The sequence below is a fragment of the Manacus vitellinus genome, unplaced genomic scaffold (assembly GCF_001715985.3).
Source record: "Manacus vitellinus isolate BGI_N305 unplaced genomic scaffold, ASM171598v3 scaffold_38_pilon, whole genome shotgun sequence".
Taxonomy (NCBI): domain Eukaryota; kingdom Metazoa; phylum Chordata; class Aves; order Passeriformes; family Pipridae; genus Manacus; species Manacus vitellinus.
In genome coordinates, this window is record NW_021940526.1 from 6,025,538 (window position 1) to 6,049,271 (window position 23,734).

Genomic DNA, 23,734 nt, shown 5'->3' on the forward strand with positions numbered 1-23,734 from the left:
ACATTCGAGTTAAAGAATTTATGAAAACTGTGGGGTTTTAAGAAAGCAAAGACTGAGATGTGACAGAGAGTTCACCAGAGCAGTAGGGAATAGAGCACACCACTTCCAGAAGGAGCCAAACCCATGGAAAAAAAGGCAAAATTAGGGACCAGCCTTACAGGGCTGTTTCAAATGCCAGTGCCTGCTGTAAGGGTTGGCCTCGGCCACGCCACGACGGATGGCCATGGAAGGATGGATGGTCTGGCCACGCCGTCACCCTCAGACATCTCAGAGATGTAAATAAGCTGTTCTCCCGCTGAGCAGCTCCTCACATACCTCACACTCCCAGCAGCACTTCCAAGGGTCTGCATTCCGCCATCCTACAGCAGGCAAACCTCCAGCTGCCTCAGTGGGACATATCTGAACTACCAAACCATCAACCCAGTCGGTCTCCCACCTCCATTTAAAGGGCTGAGAACCATCCTTTGGCAGGACAGGGCATTCCATCAAAGGTAAAACACTGTCTGAAGGCAAGTGAAGAGGATCCCTGCTCAGACACTGCTCAGACACTGCTCATACATCCTCCAAAATGAGCTTTCTGCCGTTCTCTGCTTTGCTCTTTCCAGACTGAAAACAAACAACTGTCCTGTGACACAATGTTTCCCTAGATGGTAGATTAAGACTAAACTGTTAAATATTTTTACTTAATTCAGAATCCAACAAGTTAAATTCTGTTCTCTTTGTGTGGCAGATATGACAGTGCATTCAAAACTCACTAAGCGGTGCTGCCAGTAGATAAAAGCATTATTATGCATTCTGTTTTCTATAAGCAAGAAACAGTAAAGTTTCAAAATATATATATCATCATCATATATATGCACATCACAAATATGAATCCAATTTACACAAACAGAAGTGAATAACTTAGAGCCAATCTAACACTTGGAAGCTGTACTTCTAAATAGTGACACAGAGGCTTTAAGGGGATCATTTTGGAGCAGGAGGAGACATATCAAAAGAGAGTTTATTAAACATGTTGCCATATGAAAGTACATGTAAAATGACCTAAAACATAGTTAACCTAAATTTTCTCTACTACACACGTTGTTGCTTCTGTACTTTAATTACCAGTGAGGTGTGTGGACTGTAAATACATTTTTAGGAGTCCCACTTACCTGTAAAACTGCAGTGAGAGAGGGAAAATCCTGTCTTCTCTCATAACTACCTAAAAAATAGAAAATAGGCAAAATACAGCTAAAAGTATTCTGAAATACCATCTTGGTTCATTCTAAAACGGGTAAGACAGTCAACTATTGGATTCAGAGACAAAATTAATGAGCACTGTATGGCCATCCATAATGGAACCAATGTTTTATGTAACATCAACTATAATTTAATGTTAAGAATTGAAGGGATTGGATAGGAAAGGTATTCTCTAGGCCAGCAGTGCTGGTAGTCTGCAGCCTAATGAGACATTTTTTCAGGAGATTTCAAGTTCTCCAGGCCCTTCAAGGTCAACATGAGGGAGGTAAAAACATTTTTTAAAACTAGAGACCTCACGTTCGACTAGGAGAACAGAATAGAGCTGCACTAACTATATCACAGGGCCCCCAGGAGCAAAGTTGGGGAATTAAATAAAGATCCACCTTATCCCTCCGTGGAAAGAGTTCCTGGACACCTTCTCCTCACAAAAACCCACTAAAACTTCTAAATCCCAGCAGTTCCCCCTTGTCCTCTATTCTTTCCAGGAACTTTCCCACCGGGTAGGGAAATAACAGCATTTAATACGCAGAAGAGGTTTTTAGAAGAGCTGATTGCTGAACTTAGGTGATGTCTGTGGAACAGTCATTCCCACGTGAAGGACTCCTCGTGGCTTTTATTTACGGAATATAAAACGTGCATGAAAATACTTCAGTCTCGCTATTTTGAATCTCAAGGGGAGGTTTTGATTAAATATTAGGGAACTTGTATCCACATAAAGGGTTGTACAGCATTAGGAACAAGCTGCCCAGGGCAGTAATGGAGTCACCATCCCTGGATGCGTCCAAGAACGTGTGGCTGTGGCACCTGAGGACAGGAACACTGGAAATAGGTTCTGCTTGCAATCAAGTGTCAGGGTACGAGATTTAAAGGCGTTTTTTAAGGATTTTTTTTCTTTTAAATGTGCTCTTTTCAGCCTTTGGTTTACGCCACGCACCTCACGGAAGGAGCGACAATTACATCGGCCTGGGCTGCGGAAAAACCCGCATTTTCACGCCTGATTACAGCGCCAATGGCGAACTTCACGACCTTAAAAGTTTTGGGGTTTTTTTTCCCCAAAACGGGTTTTGGGACTCACACAGGGCACCAAAACGATGGATGTCCCACGGAGACACCCCGAGGACCGCCAGGGGCAGGGCTGTCCCCTACGCCCCCCGCGCCCCGCCCCGCCGCGCGCTCCCTCACGGCACCCAACATGGCGGCGGGCCGCACCTCCCCGTCGCGGCGCCCCGCCCCGCCGCGGCCCGCGGGGCCGGCAGGGCGTGCGGGGCTCGCGGCGGGGACGCGCGGCTTCTATTTAGCGCAGGGCCGGCGCCGGGCACGCACCGGCACTCCGCACCGCACCGGACCGCACCGCGCCCGGTACAGCACCGCACCGCACCGCACGGCGAGCCCCGCCGGCACGGCGCGGGGAGGGAGAGAGGGACGAGCGCGCTGGCCGCAACCGCCAACCGGGGCAAGGACAGCGAGCGGCCGCGGCATCGCCGCCGGCGCCAGGCACCGCGGAAGGACAGCGAGCGGCCGCCGCGCACCGCACCGCCCGCACGGGCAAGCGGCGAGAGGAGAGCGAGCGGCGCCGGCCCGCAGCGGAGGCCCGCCGACACAGCAGCGACCGCCGCCCGCCCTGCCCGCCGCAGGTACGAGCGGGTCCGCGCCAGAGCCCGGCAGGAATGCCCGGCGCTGTCCCCCCCCCCGCATTGCTCATTGACCGAAAAGTCGCTTTGTCCGCCCCAAAGCGGTGCCGCGTGCGCGGGCAGTGCCGCATGGCCGGCGCCTCCGCCCGCGCGCTCCCGCTTCGGTGAGCGTCGAGCCCGGGATGTTTTAAAACTCCGTGGGACCGGTTATTTCCGCCCCCCTCCCCGGCTGGATAAAACCCCCGGGCTGGGAAGGGCGGCCGAGCCTCCCCGTCTCCTCGCGGGAGCGCCCGGCCGCCTCTCCCAGGTAGGGGCTGGGTGGGCGCCCCGCTCCCAGCCCGCTCCCGGGGGTGCCGCTGCCTCCCCCGGCGATGGAGAGCGCCGAGAGCACTCCCGTTTGATTTGTGTTTCCTCTCTTTCAAGGTTCACGATGTTGACAGCTATGTTCTTGGCTGCTCTCGTTCTCATTACAGTACATTCGCAGGAAGCTGAGGAAACCATAACGTACACGGTAAGGTTTAATAGAGTCGGAACTAATTACTGCTTTTGCGGGGATTCTTTTCTAAATGGCCCTTAGGAAAAACCGAATTTCTTGCCAGCGTGTAGCGTGTGTTGCAGAGGTCGTGGAGTTCGGATGTTAACCATAAAATAAGCCGTTCCTGCCCTGAAACACCGTTTAAAAGTTGACAGGATTGAGCAAAATAGGCTTCGACTGCCTGCTCTGAAAAGTTTAGCTGTGTACTCAGCTTGAGGGACTGAACAAAGTTAGGAGGTTCTAATATTGTTTTAATCCATTTTCATAAAGACAGGGTCCCTAGGACCTTCACTTGAAATATATGGAATTTGACAGATGATTAGGTCGAACATTCTTTAGTGTTTTCTTAAGGTTATTTCAAGCTGCTTTTAACAAAATGTAAGTGCTTCCAAATTCGGGGCTCTTAATGAAGCATCTGAGTCCTGCAGTGATCACGGGACTGTTCATTTCTGAGCTGCTTCTGAGCACTGTTTTTGCATGGCTTGATAAAATCGTACAGGAGTGCTGGAAATAGGTCCTGCTTGCAACCAAGTGCCAGGGTAAGAGATTTAAAGGCGTTTTTTAAGGGTTTTTTTCTTTTAAATGTGCTCGTGTTCAGCCTTTGGCTTGCATAGTGCATGTCACGGAAGGAGTGACAATTACATCGGCTTGGGCTGGGGAAAAACCCACATTTTCACATCTGATTACAGTTGTAATCCCTGCAACTTGCTTCATATGGGTGGACCTCTGGATGTGTGCACAGACATCAGCAATGCCACACAAGCAGAAAATTCTGCACACATGCAAAAAGTTAGAGAACCACAGCCAAAGCCTGAGATTGGGACTTACACAAGTAATCCCACTGAAGTCAGTGGGATGGCTCCAGCAAGTAAATATTGCAGAGTTGGACCTTCTGGTAGAAGTCAGGGCTTAGAGAAGCCTCAAGTGAGCATCAGGAAGTCAGTCATAAAATACTTTAACACCGGGCTTTAGGAGCATTAGGGATTTGAAGGCTGGGAGTACTTTTATTCAGAGGCTTCTGTGATTTACTTTTTTTTCCAAGTCCCTATGTGTAAGTGGAAACTGAAGATCTAAGTACCTTTTGAAAATCCAGACTAAACAGGGATCCCCCTCCTCCTCCTTTTCTGCATTTATTACATGTTCCTTTTTAAAAATAAAGTAGCGTTTTTTGATAAGCCTCCATAATTCTGATTTTGCCAATTGAAAGTTTGTAGCAGGTCTATATAACTTGGGTACCTATGCTTCATTTCCAAAGAGCTCTTAACATTTAGGTGCTTCGATGATCATTAGACTTCCAGCCGTGTAAGATGAAACAAAAAGCTTAGCTTTGGGAGCTTTGACTCTTGGGATGCTACTGTTTCTCATGCAAACATTGTATTCACTTAGGGCCAAATCCTTTGCTATTGTACAAGTGCCTTGGGCTGCAGTAATAGATGGACTTGGCTCCTTGCAGTTAAACACACAGTACTTCTGTTGTGCATTAACAGGAATCGGGTGATTCAGTAAATGCATGAATTAGCTGTTTTCCCCCGGGTCTGCGTTTTCATAGCTACAGTAACTTTGGTGTTGTCAACTCAGCATGTAGTCATTCCTTTAGGGAATGTCCACTTACCCCTCTGGGAGAAAGAGCCTTCAAAGTTCCAGCTCGCTGCCAAGTCGCTGGTGTCACCTGCAAGGCAAGAGAACGTTTTCAGTCCCACTGCTGAGTCAGTAACGAGTTCCTCAAAATAACTTGAGAGTACGTGGAACACGTGCATCTTGGCATCAGAAGGTCAAGTTTGTCACCTGTAAGTCCCTGAGCAGCAGAGGAGTAGCAACAAGATCGAGCTTGCTTGGCTGTGACTAATTCCATTAGCCGACTCAATTCTTTTGTTGTATGGGGCCATTAAACCAATATCCTGAGCAGCACAGGATGCACCCACACAGCACAGCCCCGTTGATTCCCTGAGAGTTTCATACTTTAAATGTTTCTGCTGCAGTTGGTAGCACCGGGATACTTTGCTACTCAGTGTCTGCAACTGCGATCTGTGATTAAAATGACTTTGCTCTAGACAATGTAGTGGTTTTGGGCAGAGGGACAGTGAAGATGCAGGGCAGAATATTTAAAATTATTGCTGAACTTGCTAGTCTGCACTGATATGAGGAGTTGCCGAGCCTTGTCTTGTTTGAATTTTGCAAAGTCTTGTATAAATAAGTAGTCCTGCCGTCATAAACTCTAACGGTTTATCGCGTGTCTCACAATATAAATTGTCCTTCCTCGACGGCAGTCCCTGGAGTCATGTGATTAAAAAGCATGTGAATGAATTCCCAGCCGTGCTAGAGTGCTAATGGGAGAGAGGATGAAGGCCAGGGGCACAGAGCCCCCCCAGACCTTGGGAACGAATCGTGTTCACCTGTTGGAAGGCTGTGTGAACAAGACCAAAATTCAGAAAAACTTGCTGGTTTGTTCCTGAGAAGATTTTCGTACTGGTCAGCTGAGCCAAGCCAAAGGACAGATGCTTTAAGACAGTGTATGAGAACAGGGCAAGGAGAAAGTGATGCTTTGCTCACTTTGTTCTCCAGCCCTGGTAAAACCATCTTACAACAAACAATACCTTGGGAACTTCCCGAGACAGAGCCTCTCTCTGTACATTATAGAATATTCCAAGTTGGAAGAGACCCAGACTTGTTGTTCATGCAAAACCCAGTGTTGTACCCATAGCTATTACCCACAGCCATTTTTCTAGCTTACCAAGGTGTGCAAACATTGCTTTTCCCTCAGTGCCAAACTGTGAGCTCACTGAATACGCTCGATTATTCTTCCAAAACTAAGAATCCCGAGCAGCCTAATTTCTTTGCTTCTTTTCTCTTTCTCTGCAGCAATGCACGGATGGCTACGAGTGGGATCCCGTTAGGCAACGGTGCAAAGGTACAGTGACTCATTCTCGCAGACAGACTCGCCACCGGTATTGTTTGCACCCCCTGTTTTGGGCAGGGAGGGCTGTGTGCACATCTGGTTGTTTTGTTTGTATTGTGGCTGTTGCAGGAGGTCCGCCTGCTAAAAGCATGCCTTGTGTTGTTGCTAACCACAGATATTGATGAATGTGAAATAGTCCCAGATGCATGTAAAGGTGGGATGAAATGTGTTAACCACTATGGAGGATACCTCTGTCTACCCAGAACGGCCCAAATTATTGTAAATGAGCGGGAAGAGGCAGCGGCCGAATCCACCAGCGGTCGGAACAACGTGATCCGCCGGACCCCGGCCGACCCCCAGCGAGCCCCCCCAAACCCAACCCACCAAATCCAGTGCGCGGCTGGGTACGAGCAGAGCGACCACAACGTGTGCCAAGGTAAGGCTGAGCTTTGGAATGGTCAGAGTGTGGGGGACAGCAATCCACTGCCTGGGCAGTGACAGCCTGGAATCTCCCGTTGACTGGAAGGGGTTGTTCTCCATTGAACTGGACATGTGCACGCTGGAGATATGTGAAATAAATCACAGGCATGGCGCTGAGCAAGGAACAGACCGTGCAGTTCGTTGCAGCCTTACAGTCTGTTCCATCTATTTAGAATTAATTCTGTTGTCTGTAGCTCCTAAAAAAAAAAGAAAAACCCTCAGGGCAACTCTAGTCCAGCATTTTGTGTTGTACTAAGTATGTCAAGGAGAGGCAGTGCTGTGAAAAAAGCGGGCAAGACAGCAAGTCAGAAACAGCTCCTAAAGGTTTGCAGAACTCTGTGTTTTTCAATAACTAAATGCTGAATGGGACAAAAAATAACCACTGGGTGAACGTCTGCTTAGAGCAGACTGCAGTGCAGGAGGGTCCAGTGCTTTCATCCTGGATCAGGAATATTTCTCCAGTGGTAGGAACCAAACATCTGAACAGCTTTGTGCTCTCGTGATCCCTGTGGAAGTAGCTCTAGGCAGACCCTGCCAGGTTGCTTCTAGTCATAGCCTGGCCACTCTTTGAAACTATGGCAATGAAGAGCTTTCATCTGAGAGTACATACACCACACACAGTGCCAAAAATTCTCAGGGCATTAGCAATGTTAATTGTATGCATTCAGCAACCAGACTCACAAGCACTACTGTAAACTAAGACTCTTTCATTTATTATTTCATATAAATAGTTTACTCTTCTACTTGCTGAAGTAACAAATGTTTCGTCCACTGTTTTGTTTTCTTTCATAAAAATATATTCTACTCCTTGGTCCTAAACTTGCTTTTCAAGCACATTAGTGGGATACCCCTGAAAACAGAGGGCAAAACTTGACCTCATGGTTCATCTTTTCCACTTTGTGGCCTGTAACAGTATAATCACATAAAATAGTACTTGAGTGACTATAATCAGGGCAAGCTGTAATGTACAGTGGTAGTTTCCTTCTCCCTGGTATTCGTGTACACAGAACGTTATTTATCACTAGTAAGTAAATTCCCTGTCATTCTGGAGCATAGTAATCATCATGGAGAAGTTATTTTTGTAGGCAAAGCCTCAGAGTTGCATTTCTGGCTTATCTGCTCACGTTCAACGTTTTCTGTCACCCCAATTCAAGAATGTCAGGCACAGAACAAGCAGGAGGTCAGTGCTGTGATCCCCTCAACCCTGGGCATTCACTTGGGGTTATCAAGAGAAAATCAGAGCTAAGGATGGAAAATTACTTTTTTTTTTTTTTCTTAGTTTAACTTGGCAAAGTAGGGGCAGAACCAGGAGCAGAACTCTTGGGTTGGGCTGGCACTCTTTCCTTCAGGTGATGCTCCTGGCACTCCTCCTCCCTGGTGAATCACAATAAACTGCTCCAGCTTTAGCACAAAACGTTTTGGTCTGATTAAAAAATGCGAGAAATGCTAGAAAACTTCCAGACCTGACCATCCCTTTTGCTGCCCTGGCTTTAGGGGTATAAATTTGGGATAGAGTAGGGAAGACTAACAGCATGTTAAATACCTCGTATTCCAAATAAAGGTTGGGAGTTAGAGACCAACAACTGGTTGAGGTTTCTGTTTTGGTGAGGAGAAGATTGGTGGTGGTGCATTACTATTACTTTACTGAGACTTGCAACTAAATATTTCTACTCAATTCACAATCTCTGGTTAATTTATAACAAGTAACTGTTGTTACAGCACCAGAACACTGTAACCCAAGCACACAAACTGTGCTGAAATCTTGGGCTTGACTGAATCAAGAGTTTTGCTACTCATTTCCTCATGCCAGGATTTCAATCTAAATGCAGCAAGCATGGAAATATTAGTGCTTAAAAGCTGAAATGTATTGTACTGAATGAATTCCAGCTGGAAAAGGGGCAGTGGACAGTGTGCTTGAAAGAAAGGATAAAAGACTTTTGGAGCACTTAAAGCCTGCATTCAACTTCATGATCTTCGTGCTTTTTCACTGCTGAAAATATCTTATAAAAGATAATCTTGATCAGCAATGGTCCCAGTGCGGATTTATTTAATTATGGTTAAAAGACTTTGCTATGATAACTGCCCCAGGCTCCCAGGGAGTGTAACTTACAGATACAGTCACACTTCAGCTTGTTTTATTGTTTAGTAAATCAAATATGAAGTCCAGCTCCTTCTAATTGTTTGCAGATGTATGACATTCTCCTTCCAGTCCAGCAGCACTAAGTATTTTATAACCCATGTGAAAGTGTGGAGACCTCTGGTTAAAACAATAACACGCTCTGAGGAGCTGAATTACTGACATCATGCTGGAGTGTGAGGGGCCTTCTGTTTGAACACCAGTGTCCACTCCCTTTAAACACGGAATATGGGGGTAGCACAGGCCAAACACACTCCTGGGCTTGGAGTAAATAGATATAAATGTACTGGTCCTGGTTTTGAAGTGCTGAGATAGAGCATTTTTATAACTACTAGTGTTTGGAAACATGTGGATGTTAAAGGTGTAGGTAGTAAAAATTTCCTGGGAAATTCTGAAGTGAGTGCCAGGAGCCCCCAGAACGATGCAAAGCTGAGGGGAGGTTATTCTGGAGGGAGATCTCTTATGCAGGAACTGTACAGAGTGCTGTGCTTCAACTTCAACAACTTGGGCCTTAAATTCTGAGTTTATGACCTTAACTAATCCCCCCTGTCCCCATCCTGGGATAACTAGTTCCCACTTCACTGTCACTCCTAGATTTGCTCACCAAGGCAGATTCCCAGATGTGGCACAGGAAGGCATTGGGATGCCCAGACCTATTTACAAGGACATGTAGGACAAGGGGGAACGGGTTTCAATTGAAAGAAAGTAGGTTTAAATTGGATATTAGGAAGGAATCCTTCCCCGTGAGGGTGGGGAGGCTCTGCCACAGGTTGCCCAGAGAAGCTGTGGCTGCCCCATCCCTGGAAGTGTCCACTGGGAGAGTATCACTGTAACTGGGAGGAGCAAAAAACAGAGTAAGAAACAATTTTAAGCAAATAACTGAGTTGACTCACGCTCACAGACACTTTTTGCCTGATAAAAACCATAAATAGCTGCACTCAGTGCCTCATACAAGACTGAGTCGTTTTTTACTGTGATTTGAGTCTGCTCCTATTGCAGTCAAAGGCAAATCAGCCAATTAATTCAATTTTGTCAAGCCTAGTCTGCAAGAACATACTGGCTTTTCCTAGAATGTTAATGACACTGGAATGAAAAAAAAGGGACCAAACAAAGGTACCAAATAACCTGTAAACTTGAGAGGGGGAAAGAACTTATTTTTCTTGCCTTGCTCCCATGCTGGCAATACAAGCAATAAAGTAAGCAGGTTTTCTGCTCCTCAGCTAAATGAGCTTCTGATATTTCTCCAGTCTGTTTATCACCCTTTGTGCTACTGCAAATGTGAAGGACAGGAGGGAGGCAGATTGTAATACAAGAGATCAATACTTTCTCATATGACAGAGACATTTTTTTCCAAGGAGTTCTGCCTAGACTTGGTGGATGTTAGTTGCTTTTTTCCTTCTCTGTGGTGGGAGGAAAGAAATGAATTTGTTTTCTGTGCTGTGGTTACTTTTCCCCTGCAAAATCATTTCAGGGCTCTCTTCATCGTAGGGCTCAGGGATTTTTTTTTTTGTTAAGTTTTCTGGTTCTTTTCAAAATAACTTACCATACTCAAGCTATGCTTTTAATTCAAGAAGTTAATTAAGTGTGAATAAATCAAATAAGCCTACATTTTGCATCTCTAGAGTCCTTTGTTCTGTTAAGGAGGGAGGGACAAGGAGGAGCAGTTCACAGTGTCCTTTTTCATACAGAAATCACTTTATATTAAATATATATATATATGTGAGGGACGTGCAAGTGGCACACAAAAGACATAAGAGGTGGGTGAGTGCAGGTGCCCTTGCCTGGCCCTGGCTGTGCCTCTGGCAGCTCTTCCCTGGCATCTTGGCTGGGGCACAGAAGGCTGCTCTGCAATGCAGCTCCTAATGAGCTCCACTTGCCCTGCTTTGATTGCCCTCCCTGAGGGCTCCTGGAACGTTTGCAGGTCCAGCTCAGAGGGAACCAAACCTGGAATGCACAGCAGGAGGGCCACTAATGTGCCACAAGCACTAACGAGCATTCCAGTGTTCAGGGCCGGACTGCAGGGAGCCCAGAGCCCCTCAGAAGGGCATGGACTGGGAGTCTGGAGCCTCTGCACCAAGTTCTGATCTGCTCCTATGAGTTAGAGCTATTTGCTAACACAGAACCTAAAATACAGCTATAATAACTCCTTAGGCTGAGCCCAGGAACGTGTTGGAGAGCTTTTTGTAACATATTGCATCACACCACGTTTTCCCCATTCTTGTATGTAAGGAGTACTTAAAAAATGCCTCAGGACTAGTTTGGAAAGAGCCTGAATGTGACAAGTTCAGTTCCAGGGTTGTTCCCCTCTGGGCAAGACTATTTACAAGAACATGTAGGACAAGGGGGAATGGGTTTAAATTGAAAGAGTTTAGGTGTAGATTGGAAGGAAGGAATCCTTCCCTGTGAGGGTGGGGAGGCCCTGGCACAGGCTGCCCAGAGAAGCTGTGGCTGCCCCATCCCTGGAAGTGTCCAAGGCCAGGTTGGATGGGGCTCGGAGCAACCTGGGATAGGGGAAGGTGTCCCTGCCCATGGCAGGGGGTGGGATTGGATCACCTTTAAGGTCCTTCCAACCCAAACCATTCTGTGATTCTCTGAACAGCACTAGACCTGTTTGGTTGGAGGACGGGGTGAGGAGAGAGGCTGTGACAGGAAAAATAAGGCCTTGTTATGTGGTTCAGGATGCCATCAGTTCATCCAAGTGCCAGCTCAGTTCATATGTCCATGTTTGCTGCAGAACTTCAGCAAGTGGGGAGCACCTGAGGTGGCTCCTGCTGGCAACAAGTGCTGCCCACTTGCTGAAGTTCTGCAGCAAACACGGACAAGTGAACTCTGGTTACGTGTGCCATTTGAATATTAAGTACTTGGACAAGCCATAGGAATGTTGCAGGTCCAAGGGAATCCACAGAAGGACACAAGCTGACACTCTGACAGCTCTTTGTCCCGACTGTTCACAGATGCCAATTAATTTCTTGTACATTTGGATGCATCATGCAGAGATCGTCTTTCCTCAGCCCATCCCGAACCAATTGTTCAAGCTGTTAATCTGTGAAACTGCTGCATTCTGCTGCAAAGAGCCCTTTCTGGAGCATCTCTCGAGGGCCCAGAGGGAAGCTCACAAAAAAAACATCTCGCTTTGAGGGCCTGGTTTGGGGCATTTTGGAAATCTGGTCCCTGTGAATCATCTCCCCGTGTGCGCTATTTGCACAGCTGTGAGTGTCATGTCAAGACCTTGGATGGATATTCCCTGTTCTGTCTGACCATTTTGCTGGGAGCATCCATCACAAGCATAAATACAAGCAGCTGCTTTCTTTCTTTTAGTGAGTTGCTGTTTTCCCATTGTCCTGACCCTGCAGGAATATGCTCCATGTGCTGCAGCTAAAGATTCCTCCCCCTTTGCTAATGGTGCTAAGTGTCCTAGAGGCAAGCGAGCCTCCCAAAGCTGTATTATTTACCTTAGCTGCTGAACTGGGATTGTGCAGGCAAGCCCCAGACTCCCAGTTTAAGTAAACTCATTAGCAGTTCTCATGGCTCCTTGTTCCAGGAAAATGGGATTGTACAGTAGTCACATCCACTGTCATCCTCGTGGGCTGGATTTGTTGATTTTAAAGCCTGTTTCCTTAGTAGCTCGGAGGAGGCTCATGTTTTGACAGACAAAACATTGCAAATGGACTCAGAAGGCACATGGCCTGAAGAAGTCCAAGCCTCCAGCCATCTGTCCTCCTTCAGAATTCCACTCTCTAAGCTGGAGGTCTTTTCCACGGTGCAATCAGGAATAACACCAGATAGCAAAGGGGAAGAATGTGCTTATGCCTGATCCTGACTTGGCTTCCCCCTGTACTTGGCACCCCATTAAAAGGCTTAGAGTATTTATCTCTCCCTTTGAGGAATTCCCTGTACCTGCTGCAAACTCCGACACAGGCATCCTGTGAGTCAGGGAACCACCCAAGGACTGGGAGCTGTCAGTGGGGAGCATCAGAGAGCACAGAACGGGGCTGGTGGAGCACGGGATGGGTTTGTTCCCCGTGCCAACACCTGCTCCCAAGGAAACACATCCTCCAGCACTGCACTGGTGCACTGAGAGCACCCTGGCAGCAGTTATTGGCACCCTTCCTGGAGAGTTTTAGTGATACTACTGCCACTTGGGGGATAGATTTTTGGAAGCCTACTGCCACGAAAGGATCACGGGGATGTTCCCAGTGTGCTTGCTCTGGGCAGGTCTGCAGTTGTGTCTTCCCGGTCTCCTGCACTCTCATTCCTCAGCCTGCTGAGAAAGGCTCCTCCTCCCTCCAATTGTTTGCTCAGGGTAATTTTCTCTCAACCAATTTCTTCTCCCTTTTCAAAGCCCATTCCTACTTCAGATTAATTAGTGGACACTGGAAACGCTCTTTCATTTTGGAAGTACCAAGCCACCTTTCCTAGGACATTTCTAAAGGATCTCAGCACTGCAGACACATAGTTTTCAAAGTTCCAAGACATTGCTTGAATTTAGCAAGTTGGAAAACTTGTTCAAGTTTGACACTGTTATTTCCCTTATTTTATTCCCTTTCCAAGTGATTTTCTCCCTTTCCATGCTGGCAGAGAAAGATGATAGCTGCTGTTTGTCTCTGCCTTTCTGTGAGTGCCAGAACAGTCCTGCAGGGAGAACAAAGCCTCCCACAAAGGCAGCAGTGGTGTGTTTGATTCTCCCCTGCACCACCCAGGGATGCCTGTGCTCCTCTGCATGTCCTTTCCCAGGGAATTCCATCTGCTGCTCCACAGCCCAGCCTCCAGCACTCCAAGAATCCATCCCGTGGGATGTTCAGACTTGCTGTGCTGCCCTTTTCCTCCGGCCAGAGACAATGGGAGTGTCACAGGACTGGGGAGGTATTTTGGGGCTGGTGGAAACCACAATGGGAGTGTAATTTTTGAGCTCACCTTCCCGGGCTGCATCTCAAACATTCCACAGATTTTGTGGTGTGCTCAGCTACTCTTGTGCAGCACTTTGTGCTCTGTCTTTGTTCACTGAGCAAGGGTTTGTACTTTTTGATCAGGGCTTTAATGTAAGCTGAGCTTGGCCACCTCCCTTCGTTACACTTAAAGAATATTTATTCCCTCTTCCCCTCTGTGATGTTTTTTGTTCTGCTTTTTCTGGACTATCACCATTAAAGCATGTTCTAGGATAAGTCACACTGGATTTAAGCATCCTTTGGGCTGAAGGGTTTTTATCAAAAGTTTTTACACATACCTGTGGAAGTTTAGTTGCTTCTGTCCACGAGATTGGGGGATCAGAACTTGACTTGTAAGCTCTCTTCCCTCTGGATGTGTCAAGAAAATATGGAGTAGGTCATCAGCCATATAAAATTCATGGGTAGAAAGCATGAAATTCCCCAAAAACCTTATGTTTTCATCTGTACTTCACTAAGTTTTGTTTTCATGGCAGCCAGAAAGCAACGGTTTGGAGAAAAAGTTATTTGCCATAATTAAACATGCAGCACAATTTAACTTGCAAAAAACATACTGAACACACAATAATCCTGCTTGTTTCTTCTTTCATCTACATTTGAACTTTACCAAAAAGACAAGAGGGATTTGCAAATTACAGAGCTCTGAAGTATTTTAGCACACATGCAGTTATTACAAAATACCTTTTATGCTCATTCCCATTTGTGTTTTAGTTGTTAATGTGAAATCCCTTTGGAAGTTGGTTCTGTTGCAAGTAGAGTGGAGAAATGTTTCATCTTTTTTAGGTAGAATTATATGGTAAAACCTGTAGCATTGAAGCTGGAAAAAAAAATGAGTAAGAAAACGTGTTATACAGACTTTTAGAAGTTGCAGTGCTGAGAAAAAGTTCTTCAGGCCCAAAAATTAACTAGACATTTTCTGGCACAAGGTATCCCAAGCTCTTAATTAAGCATTTTTAAAATGAGATATAATTAGACCCTTTATCTAATAATAAAGTTATATCTAATTTTTTTAAATTAGATATAAGTAGACCCTTATCTGTTGCTGTTACTAAATACCTTAAATAAGGAACTTCACCTCACTGAAATATCTTCACCTCCACCCCATATCTGTTCTGCAGTCAGAATTGGGAAAGGTAACAATTTCCTGGGTGGTTTTCAAGAGCTTGCCCATAAGGTAACATTTCACAGGAGGCTTGCACACAGGAAAGGAATACATTTCTGCTCACTTTGCCACGTTTTCAGTATGATTTTAGGACTTGGCCTATCTTATAAAACTACCCCGATCAGAAAGATGGGAAAAACAATCTCTTTCTTGTCTAAATTTACTCTGTGGAGAATTTTGAGTACCTGGGCTCCATTAAAAACTAGGTGGGATTAAATACGCATTTAGAAGCAACAAATACAGTCAGTGTTTGGAGAAAGTTCATCTAAGTTGATCAACATAGCATCACTTGGAGAAATAAATATCTTGGTCAAGTGCCTTAAAAATAGCAACAGAGTTCTAAATCAGTCTCAGGGTTCTGGGGTTTGCAGGAGCAGGAGAACATTGTGGCTCAAACAGCCTGAGGGGGAAGAGAGTTATAACCATATTCATAACCATGTTCCTGTTACAGTGTGTGCAGGAAAAAAAACCACCCTTTTTCCCCATGGCAAACAATGACCATTATTTAAACCATCCAGAAAACCTATTATTTAATCTGTTAGTCAGCATGTGGGAAAGGATGATTTTGGGGAGGGGGCTGCTGTCTGTGTGTGTCTTCCAAGACAAAGCATTCCTCTCTCAGAAACTGTGGCTCTTTAAGGCTATAAAAGAGAAAATTCCCCGTGTTTAGAAGATTATTTTTATGAAAGGGTTGCTTCATTCCGTATTTAAATCAAAACATTCTCTCCATTCCGATGACACTGAGATTTCAGTGTCCCCTGTCAGGAGAATCTCTCCTCGCTCTGGATGCAGATTTATAAGGCTCCAGGCACCTTTGAAATCAGCTGGAAGCACAGCCATGGCCTGGAGCCAAAAGCCCAAACCAGCCAAGGAGATCCACCCAGCAACACCCTCGAGCCCCCCCAGCTCTTCCCCTAAGCACAGCTTTAGAGCGCTAGGCTTGAGCTTGTCTCTGCTTTCCCCACCCTCCCAAACGCTTCCTGGGGGATTCCCCGGAGCCGCGCGAGGGCTGTCGGGGACGCAGGAACGCTTCGCTGCCCTGATTTTCTCACCTAGCAAACAGCTCTTTGCAGGGCTGCTCACCCCGGGGCAAGGGCAAACGCTGCAAAACAGAGAAAGCAACGGTTTGGGGATGAGGACAGGTTTGAAACACAGGGAAAAGGGATAAATATGGCAAACCCACGGAGAGACAAGAAGGGGTTGGGGAAGGCAGGTTTGCAAGTGCTGTTTTCCCACTTGGAGACACACAGTTCCAGTCTTGATTTGTGATGCTGAAAGGTGGTATGGCTGGAGGAACCCAGAAAAGGAAATGCTTCCTTAACTCCCTGCCATGGGATAGGAGTGAGGCCAACAGAATTAAACGAAAGTCTGGGTATTTTACACAGAAGTTAAACCCCAGCACCTTCTGAAAGGGTGATAAACCTAACTGATGCTTAAGGCAATCTGTAATTATTAAAGAATGTCAGGATGAGGTTAATTGTTGAAGAGCAGATTGGTGATATCTGTAATTTTCTGAGGTATCTCATTCTGAGAATGCACAGCCTGTCACGTTTTCCACCTTCCTGGATGTGGTGACTGCTACCTGTGGATTGAGCACCAGGCAATTCCCAGAGCTCTGACTAACCACTCGAGTAGACATTAGATGCTCAATGCCATAATAGAACCACTACAACCTGCAGAAGGCTGAGACTTTTTCTGGGCACAGAACAAACCAGTGTAGTTTTGCTGAGAACTAAAAACATTGGGAAATTCAGACGAGAGCTTCTGTAATTGTGCCAAAGTGTAAATAATCTGATTATTAGCTGTCAAGTGCAACTCCATACACTTCTATAGCAAAAAGGAACCAGGTTTTAGCATCAGAAGATTTTCATGATAGGAGTCGTGGTTTGTTATCATGGAATACTGACATTCAGTGACATTTTGTACTGGCAAAGCTTCCAGGGGCCTTGAAATGCTCCGTTCTCCTGGACAACACGAGCGTGGAGAAGGAACTGTCCTGCTCTGAACATACCTTAGGAAGCACATTCTTCCCACCCCGCTCTTGCTGTGCTCAGTGGTGCACTTGGGACAAAAGCAGCAGCAGTCAGTGTGACTCTGTACATCTGCCTCCTTGTTGGAGTGCCTGTCACACCCAGCACAGCCAAGAAGTGGCCTCAGCACGTTCTGGCTCGTGGTGCAGCGGGAGCCCCCGGGGCTCATGTGTGACCATGGCCCAGCCAGAAAGAACCACCCCCAGTGCCTCAGAACATGACAGAGAGCCAAAAGGCACCATGATAAGCAGGGTTTTTTCCCTTTGGCTGTAACAGCCCAAGTGGGACAGCCCTGGGATGTGCCTGGATCAAGTGGGGAGCATCTTTGCTGAAGACGTCCCAGGCACTGCAGTTTTATGGCTCCGAGCTCCAGAGCTGGGTCTGTCACACAAATCCAGCTTCAAGACAGCATTACTGTCCCTCTGGGAGGCACTTGGGATGGGCTGCAGAGACAACAGCCCTTAAAAGCTGCTCTGAGAATATGCAGGTTTTTCCATTCCTGTCATTTGGGCCTCATCTGAAAAATTAAATGCTTATGTCCCACTGTTAACTATTCTTAGCACTAATTTCACAGTTTAAGCCCAGGGATGACCAAATGGCTTCCTTGCAGATCTTTTTCTCTTGGTTCACAGCTGGGCTGAGTTTATTTAGTTTGGTGCTTTGGTTGTATTAAAAAAAAAGCCGAACTTTTGTGACAGCCTCCATAAATGTTTTAATCAGAAACCTCAATTTCACTTATCAAACTATTTAGGATTATTTATGGTGCCACTCACCAGTGACAGTTCCCTTGTAGAATGCACCAAATGCACATCTGCAGTGAAAAACCTCACCCGAGAAACCCTTCCATGTTCATCCTTCTAAACTTTGGGGCTTGCATTCCTTCTTGATTTTCTTCAACAAGATTGAAAAATAGACCTTCTTGGGTTTCACCCACTATTTCTCACTGTACCTTTCAGAACTGAAATTTTTATAGAACCCTGCTGTATTTATATGAAAATGTGGTTTGTTTTCTTACAAAAGGTGAAGGTTAGGAGGTGTTTTCCATAAGGGAGAGTAACACAATTTTGGGCAGCCTGGGTTTGAATGAAAACATCTTCCCGGGGAGCAGACTAACTAGTGAGAAGCCAAATGTCATCCCTGACCTCCCAGGACCCAACTCTTGCTGCAAGTGAAACAAAATTAAAAATAAATTAAAAAGAATTTAAAAATTCATAATTTCACTGACACCTTTGCCTCAGTTTCCACTGTCCCAAATCAGCCCTTCCCCTTGTTGCTGGCAACTTTTATTTCAAAGCCCCTCACTGAAAGCCTGCCAGAGCAGGCCTGCAATGCCAGGCCCAGGCTGATCCACTCCAGGGGGGGTGGGAAATGCTGGAGAGGATGGGAGGGAGCAGCCTGGCTGTGAAGGAATTGCTGTTTCCTCAGGGTTTCTCAGTGTCAGATCATCCTGCTGAACATCCCAGCTCATCTCCCATCCAGAAATGCTGCTCCTTTCAGATGCTCTTCCCACAATTCTCATTTCTATTTCATTCCTTATTCTCTGTTTTCTTTACTTGGACCAGCACCAAGTGCCAAAACCTGCCTGCAAACAGCAGTGATCCTGGATAAATCACTGTACAATTAGCACTAGCAGTGTCAGAATGGTAATGAAACAAAGCTGCTCCTTCAGAAACCAAATCCTTTGCATTTCTGATTCCTGGTGGCTCCTGACGGGGCTGGGAACAGTTGCCAGTGCCAGATGAGACCACACTGTCACTTTTACTCACTAGATGCTTCATGCCACTTTTTTAGGGAGTGAAGCCTGGCTTGGCTAAGATAATCATCTCCTGAGTATCCTCTCTGTAAAATCTTATCCCTTCTAGAAGTGGAATTTCAAAATTAGCGATGCTCTGCAAACCAAATGCATTCTCTTCCTTATGAGGAGCAGACAAGGCTGGTTTGGGACAGAACAACACAGAGATCTTGCCCTGACCTTCCCAGATTCCTGTGCTGGCTCCAGGGGCTTTGCTCTCCACTGCTGGGCACTTCAGGCAAACACGTGTACATGGAATAAGTGTGAAGCCTTATGGGGCAAATAAAAATTCCTGCACAAACAAGAGGAATAATAAATCAAGCCCAAGAGCTTTAGGTCAATATGAAGAATTAACCTATTTACTGAACCTTCTGGAGATAAGAGATCATTGTTCTTTGCTTTGAAAAGATTTTTGTTTTTAATATGTGCCTAGCCTCACTTATCTATTATGCTTTGCTTCCTTTTTATTTTCCTTTCATTGAAAGTGAGACCTAACTCCTTAAAAATCATTTGGACTTGATCCTAAAGCACACTGAACACCTCCCAGTCCTTTGGAAAATAATGGGACACAAGAACTTTCACGACTTAGTTTTCATTTCTGGGAGGTGTTTCCAAGCCTCTGAAATCAGTTCAGAAGGTCCTGGGGGGGTATTTGCTGAGAAACTGCATTTCTTTGCCTTCATATTGATCTTTTTGCCTGTCCACAAACTCTCCAAGGCAAACTAATAGTCTGTTAGATCCTAAACAAGTTTAGATACAGATCTGGCTACAGAGGATGCTCAATTAACTGCTAAAACCCAATCTTGTCCTTGGTCTCCCAGTGTTTTGCATATTTATTGGTACCATTCATTAAACTGGAGGGAGTTGGTTAGATACTGTACACAAGTTTTTTAAACTACTTAAGCCCACATGTTTACAGTCCGCTAAAAACTTCTCCTCCTCTTTGGCAGCCCCTGTCTGGAAATCTTGTATTTTGAAAAAGCTCTTAAAAAAGAAATCTTTCCAGGCCACAGCTTCCATGACCTGGTTCCTGCTGTCCCCTGAAACCCCTCACTCTCTCCTCTGGCTGCTGGAACATGGCCCTGGCTTTGGGTTCAGAGTTCAGAGCAGGAGAACGGGGGAATCCTTCTCCACAGCAGGGCTTCTGAAAGCCAAGGGCACAGAGAAACCCAAGCTCTGGGTTAGACCTCCCCAACTTACACAGGGAATTTGAGGTGGATTAGATTGGGAAGAGGCTTAATGTTGCAAACAGCAGTCTGGGTTATTTTATTTAAGCTAACAAATATCAGAGTCACTTAAATAATAGTAGGGTTGGGAAATTATATTAAAATACTTTAAAACCCTTTCTCTTCAGAATTTTAAGCAATTCTTCCCCTTTATGTGCTTGTGGATATTTACTTTCCCTCTGCTATAAACAGACCATCCTGCTCATACTCAGGTACATCTCTCCTTGCTTTCCCTTTTAATTCTATCCCTTGCTCTTGGCATTAATTACTCTGATATAATTAGCCTCCCCTCGATTTATCTTCTGCCAGTTCATCTCTTGCCTCCTCAGTCCTTGGAATGCAGCACTTCCATGAGGGAAGAGCCACCAGTCCATTTCTTTGCCATCCAGCAGCTGAAGAAGTGTGGCACAAACTTCCCCCCAAACTGCTCCACAATCTGAGTGGACAATCCATCCTCCTGGAATTCCATCCATCTGGAAGGCATTTGAGGCAGCAAGGCACCTCTGGAAGCCTTCAGTGGGATTGAAATGCCGGGATGCAGACAGGGAACATGTCCTGGGCACTGAGCTCATACACTCCACTTGCAAGAGAACAAAAATCTGCGACCTCGTGCCTTTGAAAGAGGAGAATGGAACAGAGCAAGAACCAAGCAACACACCTCTGGGGAAAAAAGAAGGGGGGGAAGGCCCTCAGTGCTTCTTTTTTTAGGAAGGACAGCTACAAGAAAGATGGAGAGGGACTTTTTACAAGAGCATGGAGCAACAGAAGGGGCAAGGGCTTCTGACAGAAAGTAGGGTTAGATTGGATATCAGGAAAAATTCCTCCCTGTGAGGGTGGGGAGGCCCTGGCACAGGTTGCCCAGAGAAGCTGTGGCTGCCCCTGGATCCCTGGAAGTGTCCAAGGCCAGGTTGGATGGGCTTGGAGCAATCTGGGCTAGTGGAAGGTGTCCCTGCCCATGCCAGGGGGTGGCACTGGATGGGCTTTAAGGTCCCTTCCCACCCAGGCCATTCTCTGACTCTGAAACTTCCCACTCCTCTTTTTTCCTGGGGCCAGAAGCAGGAAAACCTCCCGTGCCACAAAGTATTAAAAAACTTGTCCAGTGAACCTGTCAGGGCCTGTTCCTTCCCTTCCCAACATCAGCTACAAAGCCAATTCCTCTTCATTCCTGTAGCTCTCTGGAGCCTGGTTTGGATGGGTATCAGTCCCACTGACTGTCCCACAGCAGATCCTCCACATGTGTCCTCCTAGTGCTTTCCACTGCCTGCCAGTGACCCAGAGCCACAGGACTTGCTCCTACCAGTGTTCTCCTTGCTTGGAGCACGGGAATGGTTCATTTTTCCACGTCCTTGGCTCCGCCGCCCCGCTCGACATCAACACACGTTCCGGGGAGCGCCCACACTTCGTCACAACCACAAACAGTTTCAAAAGCAACAATTTTCTTTCATTCGGTTGTAAACTGCCCTTTCAGGAATTTCATGCACTTGCAGGGAGTAGAAGGGATTGTCAGAGGAGCTTCTTGTCCTTTCAGAGCCATCTTGCAGGAGCTGCTTTTCTCTGTTTTGACAAAGCCTGCTCCTCTCTCTCTCTTACCTGTGTTCTGCACACTTTCAGATCATCTCGAGACTTGCACAGGGCTGGAGCTATTTTGGCTTGTTTTCATTGGCAGCTGGTGTGTACTACCAGGCACCCACGTGAGCAAAACTACAGAGCCCAGACAACTTTTGTACAGAGTCCCTCTGGCCACGCTTTCTCCGTGGGTTTCGCTTGGCACGAGTCATATCAAGCACCAGCCTTTCCCTCGGCTCCTGGGGTAAACTGAAAGGCACCTTACAGATAGAAAATGCAGGCACCAAGGGCACTGCCCATGGGCAATCAGCCACCTCGGGGCTATGGGGAAAAATTCAGTGAGATATGATTCAGAAACAGCTGAAATTGGAAGGGCAGAACCCAGAGGACCAGGGAAAGAAACTGCAGGAGAGGAAGAGTGGGAGATTTAAGGGAGAGAGGGAGAAGAACAGGGGTTGTCAGAGTGGAAAGTGTAATTCTGAAGGCCATTAAATGATGTGTGGAGTAAAAGGAGGGGCTTTGTTGGGCCCAGCTCTGGTGAGCTCCAGCTTGAGCTTTGCAAAACGGCCCGTGTAAGACATTTCAAAAAGCAGGTGGTTTGTTCCTCAAGCTCTGGTTGAGCTGAAGGCTCCTACTGATCCCAGCTGGAGCTGCTGGCTGTGCTCTCCTGGCAGACTGGGAGCTGGGAATACCATCCATCCCACCCAGCAGTGATGATGATGTGGCAGCAATTATTTATCTGCTGCCTTGGGGTTTCTCCTCCACCCTCGCCAAGCACCCAAAAATCAGCCTGTACAGAGGGATGCTGACATTTCTACATTTCCATTGCACCTTCCTGCTCCTTCTGCAGGAATTCTAACAGCTCTATGGTAATTTAAGCACTCATTTTTTTCCTCACTCTCACTAACAAATTTGGAAGCAAATTCCACCATATTTATCGAGTTCAAACATGTCCCAAATAACCTCATTATCTGAGAGCACACCCCAAAGGAAAACCCCCTCAAAACATCCCTTTTCCCAGGTTTCTGAGCATCCTGGGACTACTTGGTGCACCCAGCAAAGATGAAGCAGGAAAGAGCAGGCAGGGCAGACCTCGGTTATTCTCTGAATGGATTTACACACTCGCTTAATACCACGTAAATACTGCAAAATAAAGCATGGATCTTGTCAAACTTCAGAACTTAGCAAATAAGGAGCATTAGAAACAGCAAACAGAGCTGCCAAGTCAGTGAGAGATCCCACGTCCTGCCTGGCAATCCCTCTAAATACATCCTTTCTCCCACTTCATGTGACCTTTTCAGGTCAGCAATGCTGTGTGTTAGTTTAATATTTTCAAACTGGAACTTTACTGGTATTTGGCCTACTTTTTTCTATTTATTTTCTAAACAAATGGTAGCCACTCCCTTCTCCAAGCAACCTTTTAAGCCTCGCCAGGAGTCTGCGAAGATCACAAGGTACGAAGAAGAAAAAAAAGAATTCAAAAAACTCACATGCTCAGGCAAACAAAGCAGGTTGCTGCACTTCCCACTCCGCCAGCCCTGCAGCTGGGAAGGCCAGGATGCTCCAGGAGTACTCACTTACTCTAGGAAACGCTGCTGAAATCTCATTTTCAGTGCAAAGTGCCAGGAGTTTGGTAGCACTGAGGCAAACCCGTGGAGCTTCCCAGCCAAACACCAGGGGAAAAAAAATAAAAGAAGAGAAAAGCTGTCCCAGTTGCTACTTCTCCTTGATTGCTTCAAGGCACATCCTCAGCCCGAGAGCAGAGCCCAGCACAATTTGAAGGCAAAGTCATTTTGGAAGAGAAAATAGCTCTCTCTTCCCAAGGAAACTTCTGGTTTTTAAAATGTTCGGGTTTATTTATTACTGACTCATTGAAAGAACAAAGTATTTTTTGGTGTCTTTTTTTTTTTCCCCTTTTTGTTCCCAAACACAGAAAAAAAAAAAAAAAAGGGGGCTAAACCCCAGAAAAATCTTAGAGCGGGGCCAAAAATAATAATAATTTTCAGTTTTCAGAATTTTTTTGTCAGGTTTTTGAAAGAACAACAAATACTTCCCAAGCACTGCTCCAACTTCCAATCTCCAGTCAACTGCACA

The 23,734-nt window shown here is 46.1% G+C and overlaps 1 protein-coding gene and 1 long non-coding RNA gene across 2 annotated transcripts in view; one reads left to right on the forward strand and one right to left on the reverse strand.

Moving 5' to 3' along the window:
* Positions 1–1,176: 1,176 nt before the first annotated feature.
* On the reverse strand, positions 1,177–14,677 carry LOC108640595. Its single transcript, XR_001921297.1, has 4 exons — positions 14,546–14,677; positions 14,146–14,215; positions 5,021–5,077; positions 1,177–1,204 (listed from the first exon to the last, which is right to left on the reverse strand). It is a non-coding gene; the product is annotated as an uncharacterized LOC108640595 (long non-coding RNA).
* Positions 3,089–23,734, forward strand: part of EFEMP1 (EGF containing fibulin extracellular matrix protein 1) — a 41,881-nt gene continuing 21,235 nt past the window's right edge. Inside the window, exons 1-4 of the mRNA XM_008924836.3 lie at positions 3,089–3,180; positions 3,297–3,384; positions 6,268–6,316; positions 6,480–6,740. Coding sequence (XP_008923084.1) covers positions 3,304–3,384; positions 6,268–6,316; positions 6,480–6,740 — 391 coding nt within the window. The 5' untranslated portion in view covers positions 3,089–3,180; positions 3,297–3,303. The remainder of the gene's footprint in view (positions 3,181–3,296; positions 3,385–6,267; positions 6,317–6,479; positions 6,741–23,734) is intronic.